Source organism: Oncorhynchus nerka, linkage group LG7 (assembly GCF_034236695.1).
Source record: "Oncorhynchus nerka isolate Pitt River linkage group LG7, Oner_Uvic_2.0, whole genome shotgun sequence".
Lineage (NCBI taxonomy): Eukaryota > Metazoa > Chordata > Actinopteri > Salmoniformes > Salmonidae > Oncorhynchus > Oncorhynchus nerka.
In genome coordinates this window covers 3,318,689-3,332,965 of record NC_088402.1, presented here as the reverse complement: position 1 = coordinate 3,332,965, position 14,277 = coordinate 3,318,689, and the positions used below count along the sequence as shown (strand labels likewise).

The following is a 14,277-nucleotide window of genomic DNA, read 5'->3' as shown; positions in this document are numbered from 1 at the left end:
TCCAAGTACAGATCATTATGCTCCACCCACATCCAAGTACAGATCATTATGCTCCACCCACATCCAAGTACAGATCCTTATGCTCCACCCACATCCAAGTACAGATCCTTATGCTCCACCCACATCCAAGTACAGATCCTATGCTCCACCCACATCCAAGTACAGATCCTTATGCTCCACCCACATCCAAGTACAGATCCTTATGCTCCACCCACATCCAAGTACAGATCCTTATGCTCCACCCACATCCAAGTACAGATCCTTATGCTCCACCCACATCCAAGTACAGATCCTTATGCTCCACCCACATCCAAGTACAGATCCTTATGCTCCACCCACATCCAAGTACAGATCCTTATGCTCCACCCACATCCAAGTACAGATCCTTATGCTCCACCCACATCCAAGTACAGATCCTTATGCTCCACCCACATCCGTTAAATGCGTTTTCATAAATAAGATCAAACGTTTGGACACCTACTCATTCAAGGGTTTTTCTTTATTTTTTAGTATTTTCTACAATATATATTTTTTTTTTGCTTTTTTGAAGCTGGTGTACAAAACCTTAAGTAAAAGATGCTATAACAAAACCTTAAGTAAAAGATGCTATAACAAAACCTTAAGTAAAAGATGCTATAGCAAAACCTTAAGTAAAAGATGCTATAGCAAAACCTTAAGTAAAAGATGCTATAACAAAACCTTAAGTAAAAGATGCTATAGCAAAACCTTAAGTAAAAGATGCTATAGCAAAACCTTAAGTAAAAGATGCTATAGCAAAACCTTAAGTAAAAGATGCTATAACAAAACCTTAAGTAAAAGATGCAATAACAAAACCTTAAGTAAAAGATGCTATAACAAAACCTTAAGTAAAAGATGCTATAACAAAACCTTAAGTAAAAGATGCAATAACAAAACCTTAAGTAAAAGATGCTATAGCAAAACCTTAAGTAAAAGATGCTATAGCAAAACCTTAAGTAAAAGATGCTATAACAAAACCTTAAGTAAAAGATGCAATAACAAAACCTTAAGTAAAAGATGCTATAGCAAAACCTTAAGTAAAAGATGCTATAACAAAACCTTAAGTAAAAGATGCTATAACAAAACCTTAAGTAAAAGATGCAATAACAAAACCTTAAGTAAAAGATGCTATAACAAAACCTTAAGTAAAAGATGCTATAACAAAACCTTAAGTAAAAGATGCTATAACAAAACCTTAAGTAAAAGATGCTATAGCAAAACCTTAAGTAAAAGATGCTATAGCAAAACCTTAAGTAAAAGATGCTATAACAAAACCTTAAGAACGGGAAACACAGACATAGCGTACAGAGTAGATCTACCACTTCTTAGACTGGCTTTCAATGAGAATGACAGATCTATCATGCACATTTCTTTGTGAATATGGTCGGGTCGCCCAAAAAAAGAAACATTGACTTTTTTTTTTTAATATTGGAGACGCCCCCCTTGAGTTACCCGACGCCCCCCTTGAGACCGCGCCCCCCTTGAGTTTACCCGACGCCCCCCTTGAGACCGCGCCCCCCTTGAGTTTACCCGACGCAGCCGTTCTGTCCTGCTGATGTAAAACACGGGATATGATGCATCCCACGGGAGCATCCTATGTCTTAGACCATTAAACCATGAGGAAATCCCACGGGAGCATCCTATGTCTTAGACCATTAAACCATGAGGAAATTCCACGGGAGCATCCTATGTCTTAGACCATTAAACCATGAGGAAATTCCACGGGAGCATCCTATGTCTTAGACCATTAAACCATGAGGAAATTCCACGGGAGCATCCTATGTCTTAGACCATTAAACCATGAGGAAATCCCACGGGAGCATCCTATGTCTTAGACCATTAAACCATGAGGAAATTCCACGGGAGCATCCTATGTCTTAGACCATTAAACCATGAGGAAATTCTACGGGAGCATCCTATGTCTTAGACCATTAAACCATGAGGAAATTCCACGGGAGCATCCTATGTCTTAGACCATTAAACCATGAGGAAATTCCCACGTTTAATGTCTTAGACCATGAGGAAATTCCACGGGAGCATCCTATGTCTTAGACCATTAAACCATGAGGAAATTCCACGGGAGCATCCTATGTCTTAGACCATTAAACCATGAGGAAATTCCACGGGAGCATCCTATGTCTTAGACCATTAAACCATGAGGAAATTCCCACGTTTAATGTCTTAGACCATGAGGAAATTCCACGGGAGCATCCTATGTCTTAGACCATTAAACCATGAGGAAATTCACACGTTTTAATGTCTTAGACCATGAGGAAATTCCCACGTTTAATGTCTTAGACCATGAGGAAATTCCCTGTTGTCTGAAAAAAGACGCTGGTTTTGAAGTACGCAGGAAGGGCTACCACATCATGTGACCATGAGCAATTATTCTGCACAGGCTTCCTTCTTTTCACTCTGTCATTCAGGTTAGTATTGTGGAGTGTCGTGTCTTTACTATCATTAAACTGAAGACTTTTCGTTTTTATCAAAGATTCTCTGTAATTAGCATTTCGTGATTAACTAATCAGGCAAATGTAATTAACCAGGAAGTCGGGCACCAAGGAAAATATTCAGATTACAAAATTATAATTTTCCTCATACAACTTTTCAGATATTTTAAGATCTTAATTAATGAATTATTTATTTTACCTCACGTTAGTCTCATTCCAAGCGTTGTAAATGGTTGGTTATCTGCATGAACCCAGTCTTCACTATCAGTCATCCATACATCAATTGTCTTAAATAATTTATTTACTAACTAAGTAATTCACAGAAATGCATAAACAAACAGTCGATATGGTTACAAGGAAATTATAACGGAGTTTGGGATAAACCGGTATCGCGGCTTGGTGTACAAAAGGGAAGTGGGGGTCGACTGAGAAGACGACACACAGTTGATAATTATAACAATTGAAATGCTAATCCTTTGCACATGAACACTCACTCATTCGGGAACAATTGCAATCAATATATATTTACGCTCAGTGTGTCGTCGGGGTCTCTGTTGAAAAGTTTGTTTCTTTTGGAGAGTTTCCGTCCTCTCTGTTGTGGTTAGAATGGATAGTTCAGAGTGACATTCATTCATGTTGTTATAGGATGGATGTTTCGGCGGTTGTCGGTCTTCGCGTTCAATGATACCGAATTCCTAGCTGAAGACTAGTAATTAATATCAAAGACTTGTTCTTATTCTGTCGGTATCGATAGTCTAAGAGTTTAACCACGTGGGATGGTTAAAAGATTCAGAAATCTACTAACCTTATTTCCCTCTATGATAGAGGTACTGGTCTCGTCTCAACCCTTAGCGCTCTCATAATTTGAGGTAAGCTCGGTCGCAAACCTTGGCCCACGCGTTATCGAGGTAAGCTCGTCTTGTGATAGAAAAACCCAGGTGGGGGTTTTATTCGGAACATAGAAAAGGGCTCATGACGCCTGGTCCTGTCTGTACCCCTGGGGGCGGGCCAAGGATTTAGTGAAACTTTTTAGGGAATTGGAGTTTCCTCCATTAAACAGTCCAAAATCACATGACACAATTTCACAAACAGTTCCATCCTCACTCATTCATTTTGATAATTAAGTTCTCTTTAATTAAGTTCTCAAGTTCTGTGAGGTGGAAGAAATTCCTTTGTTCTCTCTATGAATCTTCACTCTCTTTCTATACTGTGGCCATGAGGAGACTGAATTAGGAAGGTCGCCTGTATTTTTGTAGTGACTGGGTGTATTGATACACCATCTAAAGTGTATTTAATAACTTCACCGTGCTCAAAGGGATTTCCAACGTCTATTTATGTTTTACCCATCATAGGTTCCCTTTTTTTTGTCAGTCATGGAAAACCTCCCTGGTCTTTGGATGAATCTGTGTTTTTAAATTCATTGCCTTATAGATCATTGTATGTGTGGGGTACAGAGATGAGGTAGTCATAGAAATTGGTACTGAACTTATTTAGGCTTGCCATAACAATAATAATATTGTTATATAAACATAATAATGAATACTTAATTTTATTTTTATAAACATTTATAATATTTCTAACATCCCGCTTTGACACTATGGGGTTGTGTGTGTGTGTGTGTGTAGGCCAGTGACACAAAATATTATGGACTAGATTCAAGACTATATTTCAGATGCAAGATATTTGGCTGGCGCTCTTTTTTGGAGGGGATGTCTACTTAGACCGGCCTAATTCGGCCCTACATGCATTTGTTGGTGTTTCAAATATTTCTACAGTATCTCTGTTGGATTGCTTGTCCCATTTAGCTATGATACCTCACATCCATACAGAGCAGTGAACTGGATAATACTATCACATACTCTCTGAGTGAAGAACTCTGTCACAAATTAACTCCACACTTGTTTTCCGAATTCATGGCAAAAGCTTGGTTTTTCTTTATTTTTACTTATTTCTACATTGTGGAATAATAGTGTAGACATCAAAACCATGAAATAACACATATGGAATCGTGTAGTAACCCCCCAAAAAGTGTTAAACAAATCAAAATATATTTTATATTTTTGATTCTTCAAAATAGCCTCCCTTTGCCTTGATGACAGCTTTGCACACTCTTGGCATTCTCTTAACTAGCTTCATGAGGAATGCATTTCCAACGGTCTTGAAGTTCCCACATATGCTGAGCAACTTGTTGGCTGTTTTCCCTTCACTCTGCGGTCCAACTCATCCCAAACCATCTAAATTGGGATGACGTCGGTTGATTGTGGAGGCATGGTCATCTGATGCAGCACTCCATCACTCCCCTTGGTCAAATAGCCCTTACACAGCCTGGAGGTGTGTTGGGTCATTGTCCTGTTGAAAAACAAATGATAGTCCCACTAAGTCCAAACCAGATGGGATGGCGTATCGCTGCAGAATGCTGTGGTAGCCATGCTGGTTAAGTGTGCCTTGAATTCTAAATAAATCAGACAGCGTCACCAGCAAAACACCATCACACCACCTCCTCCATGCTTCACGGTGGGAACCACACTTGCAGAGATCATCCGTTCAACTACTCTGCGTCTCACAAAGACACGGCGGTTGGAACCAAAAAAACTTCAGGACAGATTGTCACTGGTCCATTGCTCGTGTTTCTTGGTCCAATCAAGTCTCTTCTTCTTATTGGTGTCCTTTAGTATTGGTTTCTTTGTAGCAATTCGACCATGAAGGACTGATTCACGCAATCTCCTCTGAACAGTTGATGTGTCTGTTACTTGAACTCTGTGAAGCATTTATTTGGGCTGCAATTTCTGAGGCTGGTTACTCTAATGAACTTATCCTCTGCAGAAGAGGTAAATCTCTGACCTACTCATCGTCAGCCTTGTCATTCCGCCCCGTCTCTGAAAGATGGCAGTACAGCTGCAGCATATTGACGATTATGGAGGTTTAGAGATGTGAATATCAGCATTACACTTTTGTGTGTGTTGAAAATAACTAAGCTTTATAATTGCAGATATGTGAATGTTTAGAATAAATTCACATACTTTTTTATTATCAAATCAAATCAAATCACATTTATTTATAAAGCCCTTCGTACATCAGCTGATATCTCAAAGTGCTGTACAGAAACCCAGCCTAAAACCCCCAAACAGCAAGCAATGCAGGTGTAGAAGCACGGTGGCTAGGAAAAACTCCCTAGAAAGGCCAAAACCTAGGAAGAAACCTAGAGAGGAACCAGGCTATGTGGGGTGGCCAGTCCTCTTCTGGCTGTGCCGGGTGGAGATTATAACAGAACATGGCCAAGATGTTCAAATGTTCATAAATGACCAGCATGGTCGAATAATAATAAGGCAGAACAGTTGAAAATGGAACAGCAGCACAGTCAGGTGGAAGTTGAAACTGGAACAGCAGCATGGCCAGGTGGACTGGGGACAGCAAGGAGTCATCATGTCAGGTAGTCCTGGGACATGGTCCTAGGGCTCAGGTCCTCCGAGAGAGAGAAAGAAAGAGAGAATGGAGAACGCACACTTAGATTCACACAGGACACCGAATAGGACAGGAGAAGTACTCCAGATATAACAAACTGACCCTAGCCCCCCGACACATAAACTACTGAGGCATAAATACTGGAGGCTGAGACAGGAGGGGTCAGGAGACACTGTGGCCCCATCCGAGGACACCCAAACAGGAAGGGCAGGGCCAAACAGGAAGGATATAACCCCACCCACTTTGCCAAAGCACAGCCCCCACACCACTAGAGGGATATCTTCAACCACCAATTTACCATCCTGAGACAAGGCTGAGTCTAGTGGACCCTAGTGGACTCTAGTGACCCTCGTGTGGACTCTTAGGACCTTGGTTTGCATTGTATACGTCTAAAAAGAGCGAAAATGTAGGTGCTGGTATCTTTCTGCAAATTGAAATGGTCTCACCATTTTAGTACATTTTAATGAAAAACATACTTGAATGAAATGCGTACTTGAAGGAAAGGCCTTCCGCAAAACAACTAGCCCAGAACAGCACCTTCTCAGCTATCTCGACACAGTATAGCAATGCCCCTGAATGAACCATTTGAATGAACAAAACACTTGAATCACTTCAGTTTTGATTACAAAGTTTGGTAATGACTTCTTAAAACAAAGGTTGAGAGGAGAGTGGACCCATGTGGACCTGTGTGGTCTCTAGTAGACCTGTTTGGACTCTAGTGGACGCGTGTGGACCCTAGTGGACTCGTGTGGACTCTAGTAGACCTTTGTGGACCCTTGTGGTCTCTAGTGGACCCGTGTGGTCTCTAGTGGACCCGTGTCGACTCTAGTGAACCCGTGTGGACCCGTGTGGTCTCTAGTGGACCCGTGTCGACTCTAGTGAACCCGTGTGGTCTCTAGTGGACCCGTGTGGTCTCTAGTGGACCCGTGTGGTCTCTAGTGGACCCGTGTCGACTCTAGTGGACCCGTGTCGACTCTAGTGGACTCTAGTGACCCTAGTGGACCCGTGTGGACCCGTGTGGAACTAGTGGACGCGTGTGGACTCTAGTGGACCCGTGTGGACTCTAGTGGACCCGTGTGGACTCTAGTGGACCCGTGTGGACTCGGACCCGTGTGAACTCTAGTGGACCCGTGTGGTCTCTAGTGGACCCGTGTGTTCTCTAGTGGACCCGTGTGGTCTCTAGTGGACCCGTGTGGTCTCTAGTGGACTCTAGTGAACCCGTGTGGACCCGTGTGGTCTCTAATGGACCCGTGTGGACTCTAGTGGACCCGTGTGGTCTCTAGTGGACCCGTGTGGTCTCTAGTGGACCCGTGTGGTCTCTAGTGGACCCGTGTGGACTCTAGTGGACCCGTGTGGACTCTAGTGGACCCGTGTGGACCCGTGTGGTCTCTAGTGGACTCTAGTGAACCCGTGTGGTCTCTAGTGGACCCGTGTGGTCTCTAGTGGACCCGTGTGGACTCTAGTGGACCCGTGTGGTCTCTAGTGGACCCGTGTGGTCTCTAGTGGACCCGTGTGGACTCTAGTGGACCCGTGTGGTCTCTAGTGGACCCGTGTGGTCTCTAGTGGACTCTAGTGGACCCGTGTGGTCTCTAGTGGACCCGTGTGGACTCTAGTGGACCCGTGTGGACTCTAGTGGACCCGTGTGGTCTCTAGTGGACTCTAGTGGACCCGTGTGGTCTCTAGTGGACCCGTGTGGACTCTAGTGGACCCGTGTAGACCCGTGGCTGGTGAGAGTTGTAATGCGGTGTAAAAGGTATTAAAGGAGCACGTAGAAACCCATTTGAAGTAGGAAACCACTCAGCTCCAGCAACCATCCAATTAACAGCACAATTAAACACTTCAACTCCACGTTTAAATTAGGAAAATTGATTTGTGAATATTGAAAAAGTTCATCTCAATCAGTGTGGGACACAAATAATAATATTAATAATGACCACTATATAGGCCATGTTGGCTTCTGTTTGATACAGTATTAATAATGACCACTATATAGGCCATGTTGGCTTCTGTTTGATACAGTATTAATAATGACCACTATATAGGCCATGTTGGCTTCTGTTTGATACAGTATTAATAATGACCACTATATAGGCCATGTTGGCTTCTGTTTGATACAGTATTAATAATGACCACTATATAGGCCATGTTGGCTTCTGTTTGATACAGTATTAATAATGACCACTATATAGGCCATGTTGGCTTCTGTTTGATACAGTATTAATAATGACCACTATATAGGCCATGTTGGCTTCTGTTTGATACAGTATTAATAATGACCACTATATAGGCCATGTTGGCTTCTGTTTGATACAGTATTAATAATGACCACTATATAGGCCATGTTGGCTTCTGTTTGATACAGTATTAATAATGACCACTATATAGGCCATGTTGGCTTCTGTTTGATACAGTATTAATAATGACCACTATATAGGCCATGTTGGCTTCTGTTTGATACAGTATTAATAATGACCACTATATAGGCCATGTTGGCTTCTGTTTGATACAGTATTAATAATGACCACTATATAGGCCATGTTGGCTTCTGTTTGATACAGTATTAATAATGACCACTATATAGGCCATGTTGGCTTCTGTTTGATACAGTATTAATAATGACCACTATATAGGCCATGTTGGCTTCTGTTTGATACAGTATTAATAATGACCACTATATAGGCCATGTTGGCTTCTGTTTGATACAGTATTAATAATGACCACTATATAGGCCATGTTGGCTTCTGTTTGATACAGTATTAATAATGACCACTATATAGGCCATGTTGGCTTCTGTTTGATACAGTATTAATAATGACCACTATATAGGCCATGTTGGCTTCTGTTTGATACAGTATTAATAATGACCACTATATAGGCCATGTTGGCTTCTGTTTGATACAGTATTAATAATGACCACTATATAGGCCATGTTGGCTTCTGTTTGATACAGTATTAATAATGACCACTATATAGGCCATGTTGGCTTCTGTTTGATACAGTATTAATAATGACCACTATATAGGCCATGTTGGCTTCTGTTTGATACAGTATTAATAATGACCACTATATATAGGCTATGTTGGCTTCTGTTTGATACAGTATTAATAATGACCTCTAGATTAGTTGTGATATGGTGTTATCAGTCACTGTTTGATACAGTATTAATAATGACCTCTAGATTAGTTGTGATATGGTGTTATCAGTCACTGTTTGATACAGTATTAATAATGACCTCTAGATTAGTTGTGATATGGTGTTATCAGTCACTGTTTGATACAGTATTAGTATTGACCACTAGATTACAGTCGTGATTCGGGGTTAACATGAGGTTGAATAACTTGAGCACCTTGCAGCTCAGAGCTGTTGTTCAAGCATCTCATTTGTTATGTTGTTAAAACCACAATGTTTTTAGTGATTTGATCTTAAGTGCTAATTCCTCATGTGGAATTGGAAAGTGGGTTTTGATTTCATTCTAATATTTAGACGTTTTTCTTAAATCAGATTTTAATTTGAGTTTATTTCTTTGTCGTTTTTTCCAGATGTTTGTCATCCCTCTCTTTATAAATCCATGTGGTCTTTGTACCTTAACTTTAGGCAGTTTAACTAAACTCATGAGGGATCTATGGGTTGTATTTTTCAACAATCAAGACTCAATTTGTCGGGGCATGGACTCTACAAGGTGTCGAAAGCGTCCCACAGGGATGCTGGCCCATGTTGACTCCAATGTTTCCCACAGTTGTGTCAAGATGACTAGATGTTCTTTGGGTGGTGGACCATTCTTGATTCAACAGTTTCCCATGTGTATGTGAAAAAACCTGCAGCGTTGCAGTTCTTGACACACTCAAACCGGTGTGCCCAGTACCTACTACCACACACGGTTTAAAGACAATTCAATCTTTTGTCTTGCCCTTTGAATGGCGCAAACACACAATCCATGAGGGGCGGCAGCGTAGCCTAGTGGTTAGAGCGTTAGACCGGAAGGTTGCAAGTTCAAACCCCCGAGCTGACAAGGTACAAATCTGTCGTTCTGCCCCTGAACAGGCAGTTAACCCACTGTTCCTAGGCCGTCATTGAAAATAAGAATGTGTTCTTAACTGACTTGCCTGGTTAAATAAAGGTAAAATTAATTAAAATGTCTCAAGGCTTAAAAATCCTTCTTTAACCGGTCTCCGTTATTTTACCAGTATAAGTTGACTGAGAAAACGTTCTCATTTACAGCAACAACCTGGGGAATAGTTACAGGGGAGAGGAAGGGGGATGAATGAGCCAATTGTAAACTGGGGATTATTAGGTGGCCGTGATGGTTTGTGGGCCAGATTGGCATATTAGCCAGGACACCAGGGTTTAAAACACCCTAACTCTTACGATAAGTGCCATGGGATCTTTAATGACCTCAGAGAGTCAGGACACCCGTTTAACATCCCATCTGAAAGACAGCACCCTACACAGGGCAATGTCCCTAATCACTGCCCTGGGGTATTGGGATATTTTTTTACGGCACGCTACACAGTGACATCAATAAGGGATCATAGCTTTCACCTGGTCATTCTATCTCATGGAAAGTCCGTGTATATCATTATTTTAAGATTGCCTTTTTTTTAACTATATACTTGTCTCTCCCCTTTCTGTGATTGCAGGATGCTTTCCTGGTCATCTTAGCCATCGTGGTGTTCATGCTCTGTGTGTATGCGTTCTTCTACCTCAACCTGAGCACTGAACTGGACATGGACCTGGATGTGGACTAAAGCAGGACAACTTAACCTCGGGCTCGGGGTCTTGCTGGGCTGGGCTATTGTCAGTCTCTGTCAACGTGGCTCATTGACTCATCTGGATGCAAATTTGACTCCATTTTTTTTTCCCGTCTGATTCCGTTTAATTTTTTCCCTCATTTCTGTTTTCTCCATTTTGTTTTCCCTGTTTTTTTTAGGCTTTTGTTCTCAAAATCACACTTTTATAGAACATTCAATTTCAGTTGTGGTCCAGAACGATGCTTAAACCACGTCAGGAGACTACTTGAGGTCTGGGGAAAAATAAACAAATATATCATTTTCGATGCAAGGGCACACCAGCAATAGACTGTTTGATAAGTGATGTAGCGTTCATGTGATGGCAGAGTTTGCAAAACAATTGGCCACTGGATTGTCGCGATTGTCATTCTGCCAATTAGGCATAGTCTACTTTTTGTAGACATTTAATTGTTAAGTTGTTTTTTTTGGGGGGGGGGAGCTTTATCATCTACCAAGAAGACTGTTGACATTAGCATCATCTCTAACAGCTACACAGAGACAAATGCGCGAACAGACAGGGCAGTCCTGTTGCCTCTTCAGAAATATGAATCACTGATGCGTTTTTATTTCATGTCTTTATATTCATGAATATTAATGAATGTTATAAGTTCAATAAATGTTGTAATATTGTTGAATTCCGTTTTTAATATTATTCATTATGTCTGCTGTTCTCCGCAACCGAGATTTTATACATACATCCTGTCCTGGACAAACTCCTCTGGATCACCATCTGAAGAGTCTTTCTGATTAACAGAGGAGACTTCCCAACCTCTACCTGGCACTAACAGAAGGAGAAACACTGATATGGTCTTCTACGTGACACTAATGACCATCTGCCTTTGTAGGTGATGATGATGCATCAATCAACTGAAGTTTCAAACCGTCTTGGAGATGACCTTCTCTTGATTGTTCGAATACCCTGCCACTCTTCTTCGCCTTTTCATTATTATACATATATTTTATTATATATTATATATATTTTATTATATATATTTGTTTTTTAAATTTGTATTTTATTTATTTATTTCACCTTTATTTAACCAGACTAGGACCATATATATTATTTTACCTTTATTTAACCAGGTAGACTAGTTGAGAACAAGTTCTCGTTTACAACTGCGACCTGGCCAAGATAAAGCAAAGCAGTGCATCACAAACAACACGGAGATACACATGGAATAAACAAAACATACAGTCAATAATACAGTAGAAAAAAATAAAACAAAAAGTCTATATACAGTGAGTGCAAATGAGGTAAGTTAAGGAAATAAATAGGCCATGGTGGCGAAGTAATTACAATATAGCAATTAAACACTGGAGTGGTAGATCGGCAGAAGATGAATGTGCAGGTAGAGATACTGGGGTGCAAAGGAGCAAAATAAATAAATAAATACCAGTATGGGGATGAGGTAGATAGGCTAAGTACAGGTGCAGTGATCTGTGAGCTGCTCTGACAGCTGGTGCTTAAAGCCAGTGAGGGAGGTAAATAAATACCAGTATGGGGATGAGGTAGATAGATGGGCTGTTTACAGATGGGCTAAGTACAGGTGCAGTGATCTGTGAGCTGCTCTGACAGCTGGTGCTTAAAGCCAGTGAGGGAGGTAAATAAATACCAGTATGGGGATGTGCAGTTTCATTGCCCCCTTTTGTTTGACTAATACCATCTGAATAGTAACGTTGTCCAGTTGTACTTCATAAACTATTAACACCTCTTGACTTTTCCTGCATTTTGTTGTGTTACAAAGTGTCCTTAAGAGTCTATTGACGCACCCATCAATCGAAATAACATAACAAAATCCCCATCAAAATCTGTTAATTTAAGAGATGTCTGTCACGGCTATCAAACGAAATTACTACAACTACAATACCTCTTTCGCCATCTGCCCTGGGCCGTAACACCATGACTGGTTCACCGACGTAACCGCTGTGCCCTCAACCGGCCTGTGTCTTCAACCGGCCTTCGGAGCAGACGCTTCTACTTACCCCGGCCTGCTAACCTTAAACGGTGTGTCTCTCGCGTGCTAGCGTGCTAACGACTACCCCGCGGCTTCCCTGTTCCATCTACTGCTGTTCACTGGACCCTATGATCAACTGGCTACATAGCTGATGCCTGCTGAACTGTTCACTAACACGGTACTCCATCTTCAAACTCAGGCTCTGTGTGTAGTTAACCGACCCTCTCTGCCCATTCATCGCCATTTTACCTGTTGTTGTCTTAGCTGATTAGCTGTTGTTGTCTTACCCGTTGTTGTCTTAGCTAGCTCTCCCAATCAACACCTGTGATTGCTTTATACCTCGCTTTATGTCTCTCTCTAATGTCAATATGCCTTGTATACTGCTGTTTAGGATAGTTATCATTGTTTTGGTTCACTCCGGAGCCCCTAGTCCCACTCAACATGCCTCCCACACATGCGGTGACCTCACCCAGCATAACTAGCACATCCAGTGATGCAACCTCTCGTATCATCACTCGGTGCCTGGGCTTACCGCTACTGTACCCGCACCCCACCAAACCCGTCTGTCCATTATGCCCTGAATCTATTCTACCTCGCGGCTATCTGATGCTAGGTTCGGATGCACTATTGTAAAGTGGCTGCTCCACTGGATGTCAATAAGGTGAATGCACCAATTTGTAAGTCGCTCTGGATAAGAGCGTCTGCTAAATGACTTAAATGTAAATGGAGCAGGGGCGTTAGCCACTATAGCCACTCGGTAGCAGCTAGCTAACAGCGATGATCCGATGCAAGGGTCCAGTGGAGTAGTGGATTCTAGCCGTGTTGGGGTAGAGTCCGGGGGCATCGGCTGTGTAGCCGAGTATTATCCAGGCTAAAAAAACAGCTGGTGTCTGTGCAGAAGGTAAAGGACGCTAGCAGTGGCTAACAATGACTAAATTGCTGGTTAGCTGGTTAGCTTCTGATGGCTAGCTTTTGATGGATGTTCTGGCAATAAGGTCTAAAAAATAGCGGATCCGTGTCACATTGGGTGAGGCAGGTCACCAGAAGGTTTGTTTAATAAAACAAAAATGGAAAAGAGATTGAAAACAAATAGAAATATATACAAAAAAAGATGAAAAATATCAAAAGTACAAACCACGTCAGCACTGCTACGCCATCATGTCCACTTGGTAAGCAACTCCAGTGTAGATGTGGCTTTATGTTTTGGGTTATTGTCCTGCTGAAAGGTGAATTCATCTCCCAGTGTCTGTTAGAAAGCTGAACCAGGTTTTCCTTCTCCAGCTGCTGAGTCAGGAAGGATGCCTGTACCTTTATAGTGACTGGGTGTAATTAATAACTTCACCATGCTCAAAGGGATGTTCAATGTCTGTCTATTTTTGGGTACCCATCTACCAATAGGTGCCCTTCTTTGCGAGGCATTGAATATATACCTCCCTGGTCTTTGGTTGAATCTGTTAATGAAATTCACTGCTTGACTGGGGGACCTTACAATTATCTGTATGTGTGGGGTACAGAGATGAATAAAAAAATCATGTTAAACACTATTACTGCACACTGGGTTCATGCAATTTTTTTGTGACTTGTTAAGCACATGTTTACTCCTAA

The 14,277-nt window shown here is 41.6% G+C and overlaps 1 protein-coding gene across 2 annotated transcripts in view; it reads left to right on the top strand.

Annotated features, from left to right (window-relative positions):
* triqk (triple QxxK/R motif containing) overlaps positions 1–11,352 on the top strand; it is a 38,596-nt gene extending 27,244 nt beyond the window's left edge. For both annotated transcript variants that reach the window (XM_065020121.1, XM_065020120.1), the window contains exon 5: positions 10,568–11,352. In XM_065020121.1, the coding sequence (XP_064876193.1) occupies positions 10,568–10,675 (108 nt within the window). In that variant the 3' untranslated portion in view covers positions 10,676–11,352. The remainder of the gene's footprint in view (positions 1–10,567) is intronic.
* The last annotated feature ends 2,925 nt before the right edge of the window (positions 11,353–14,277 follow it).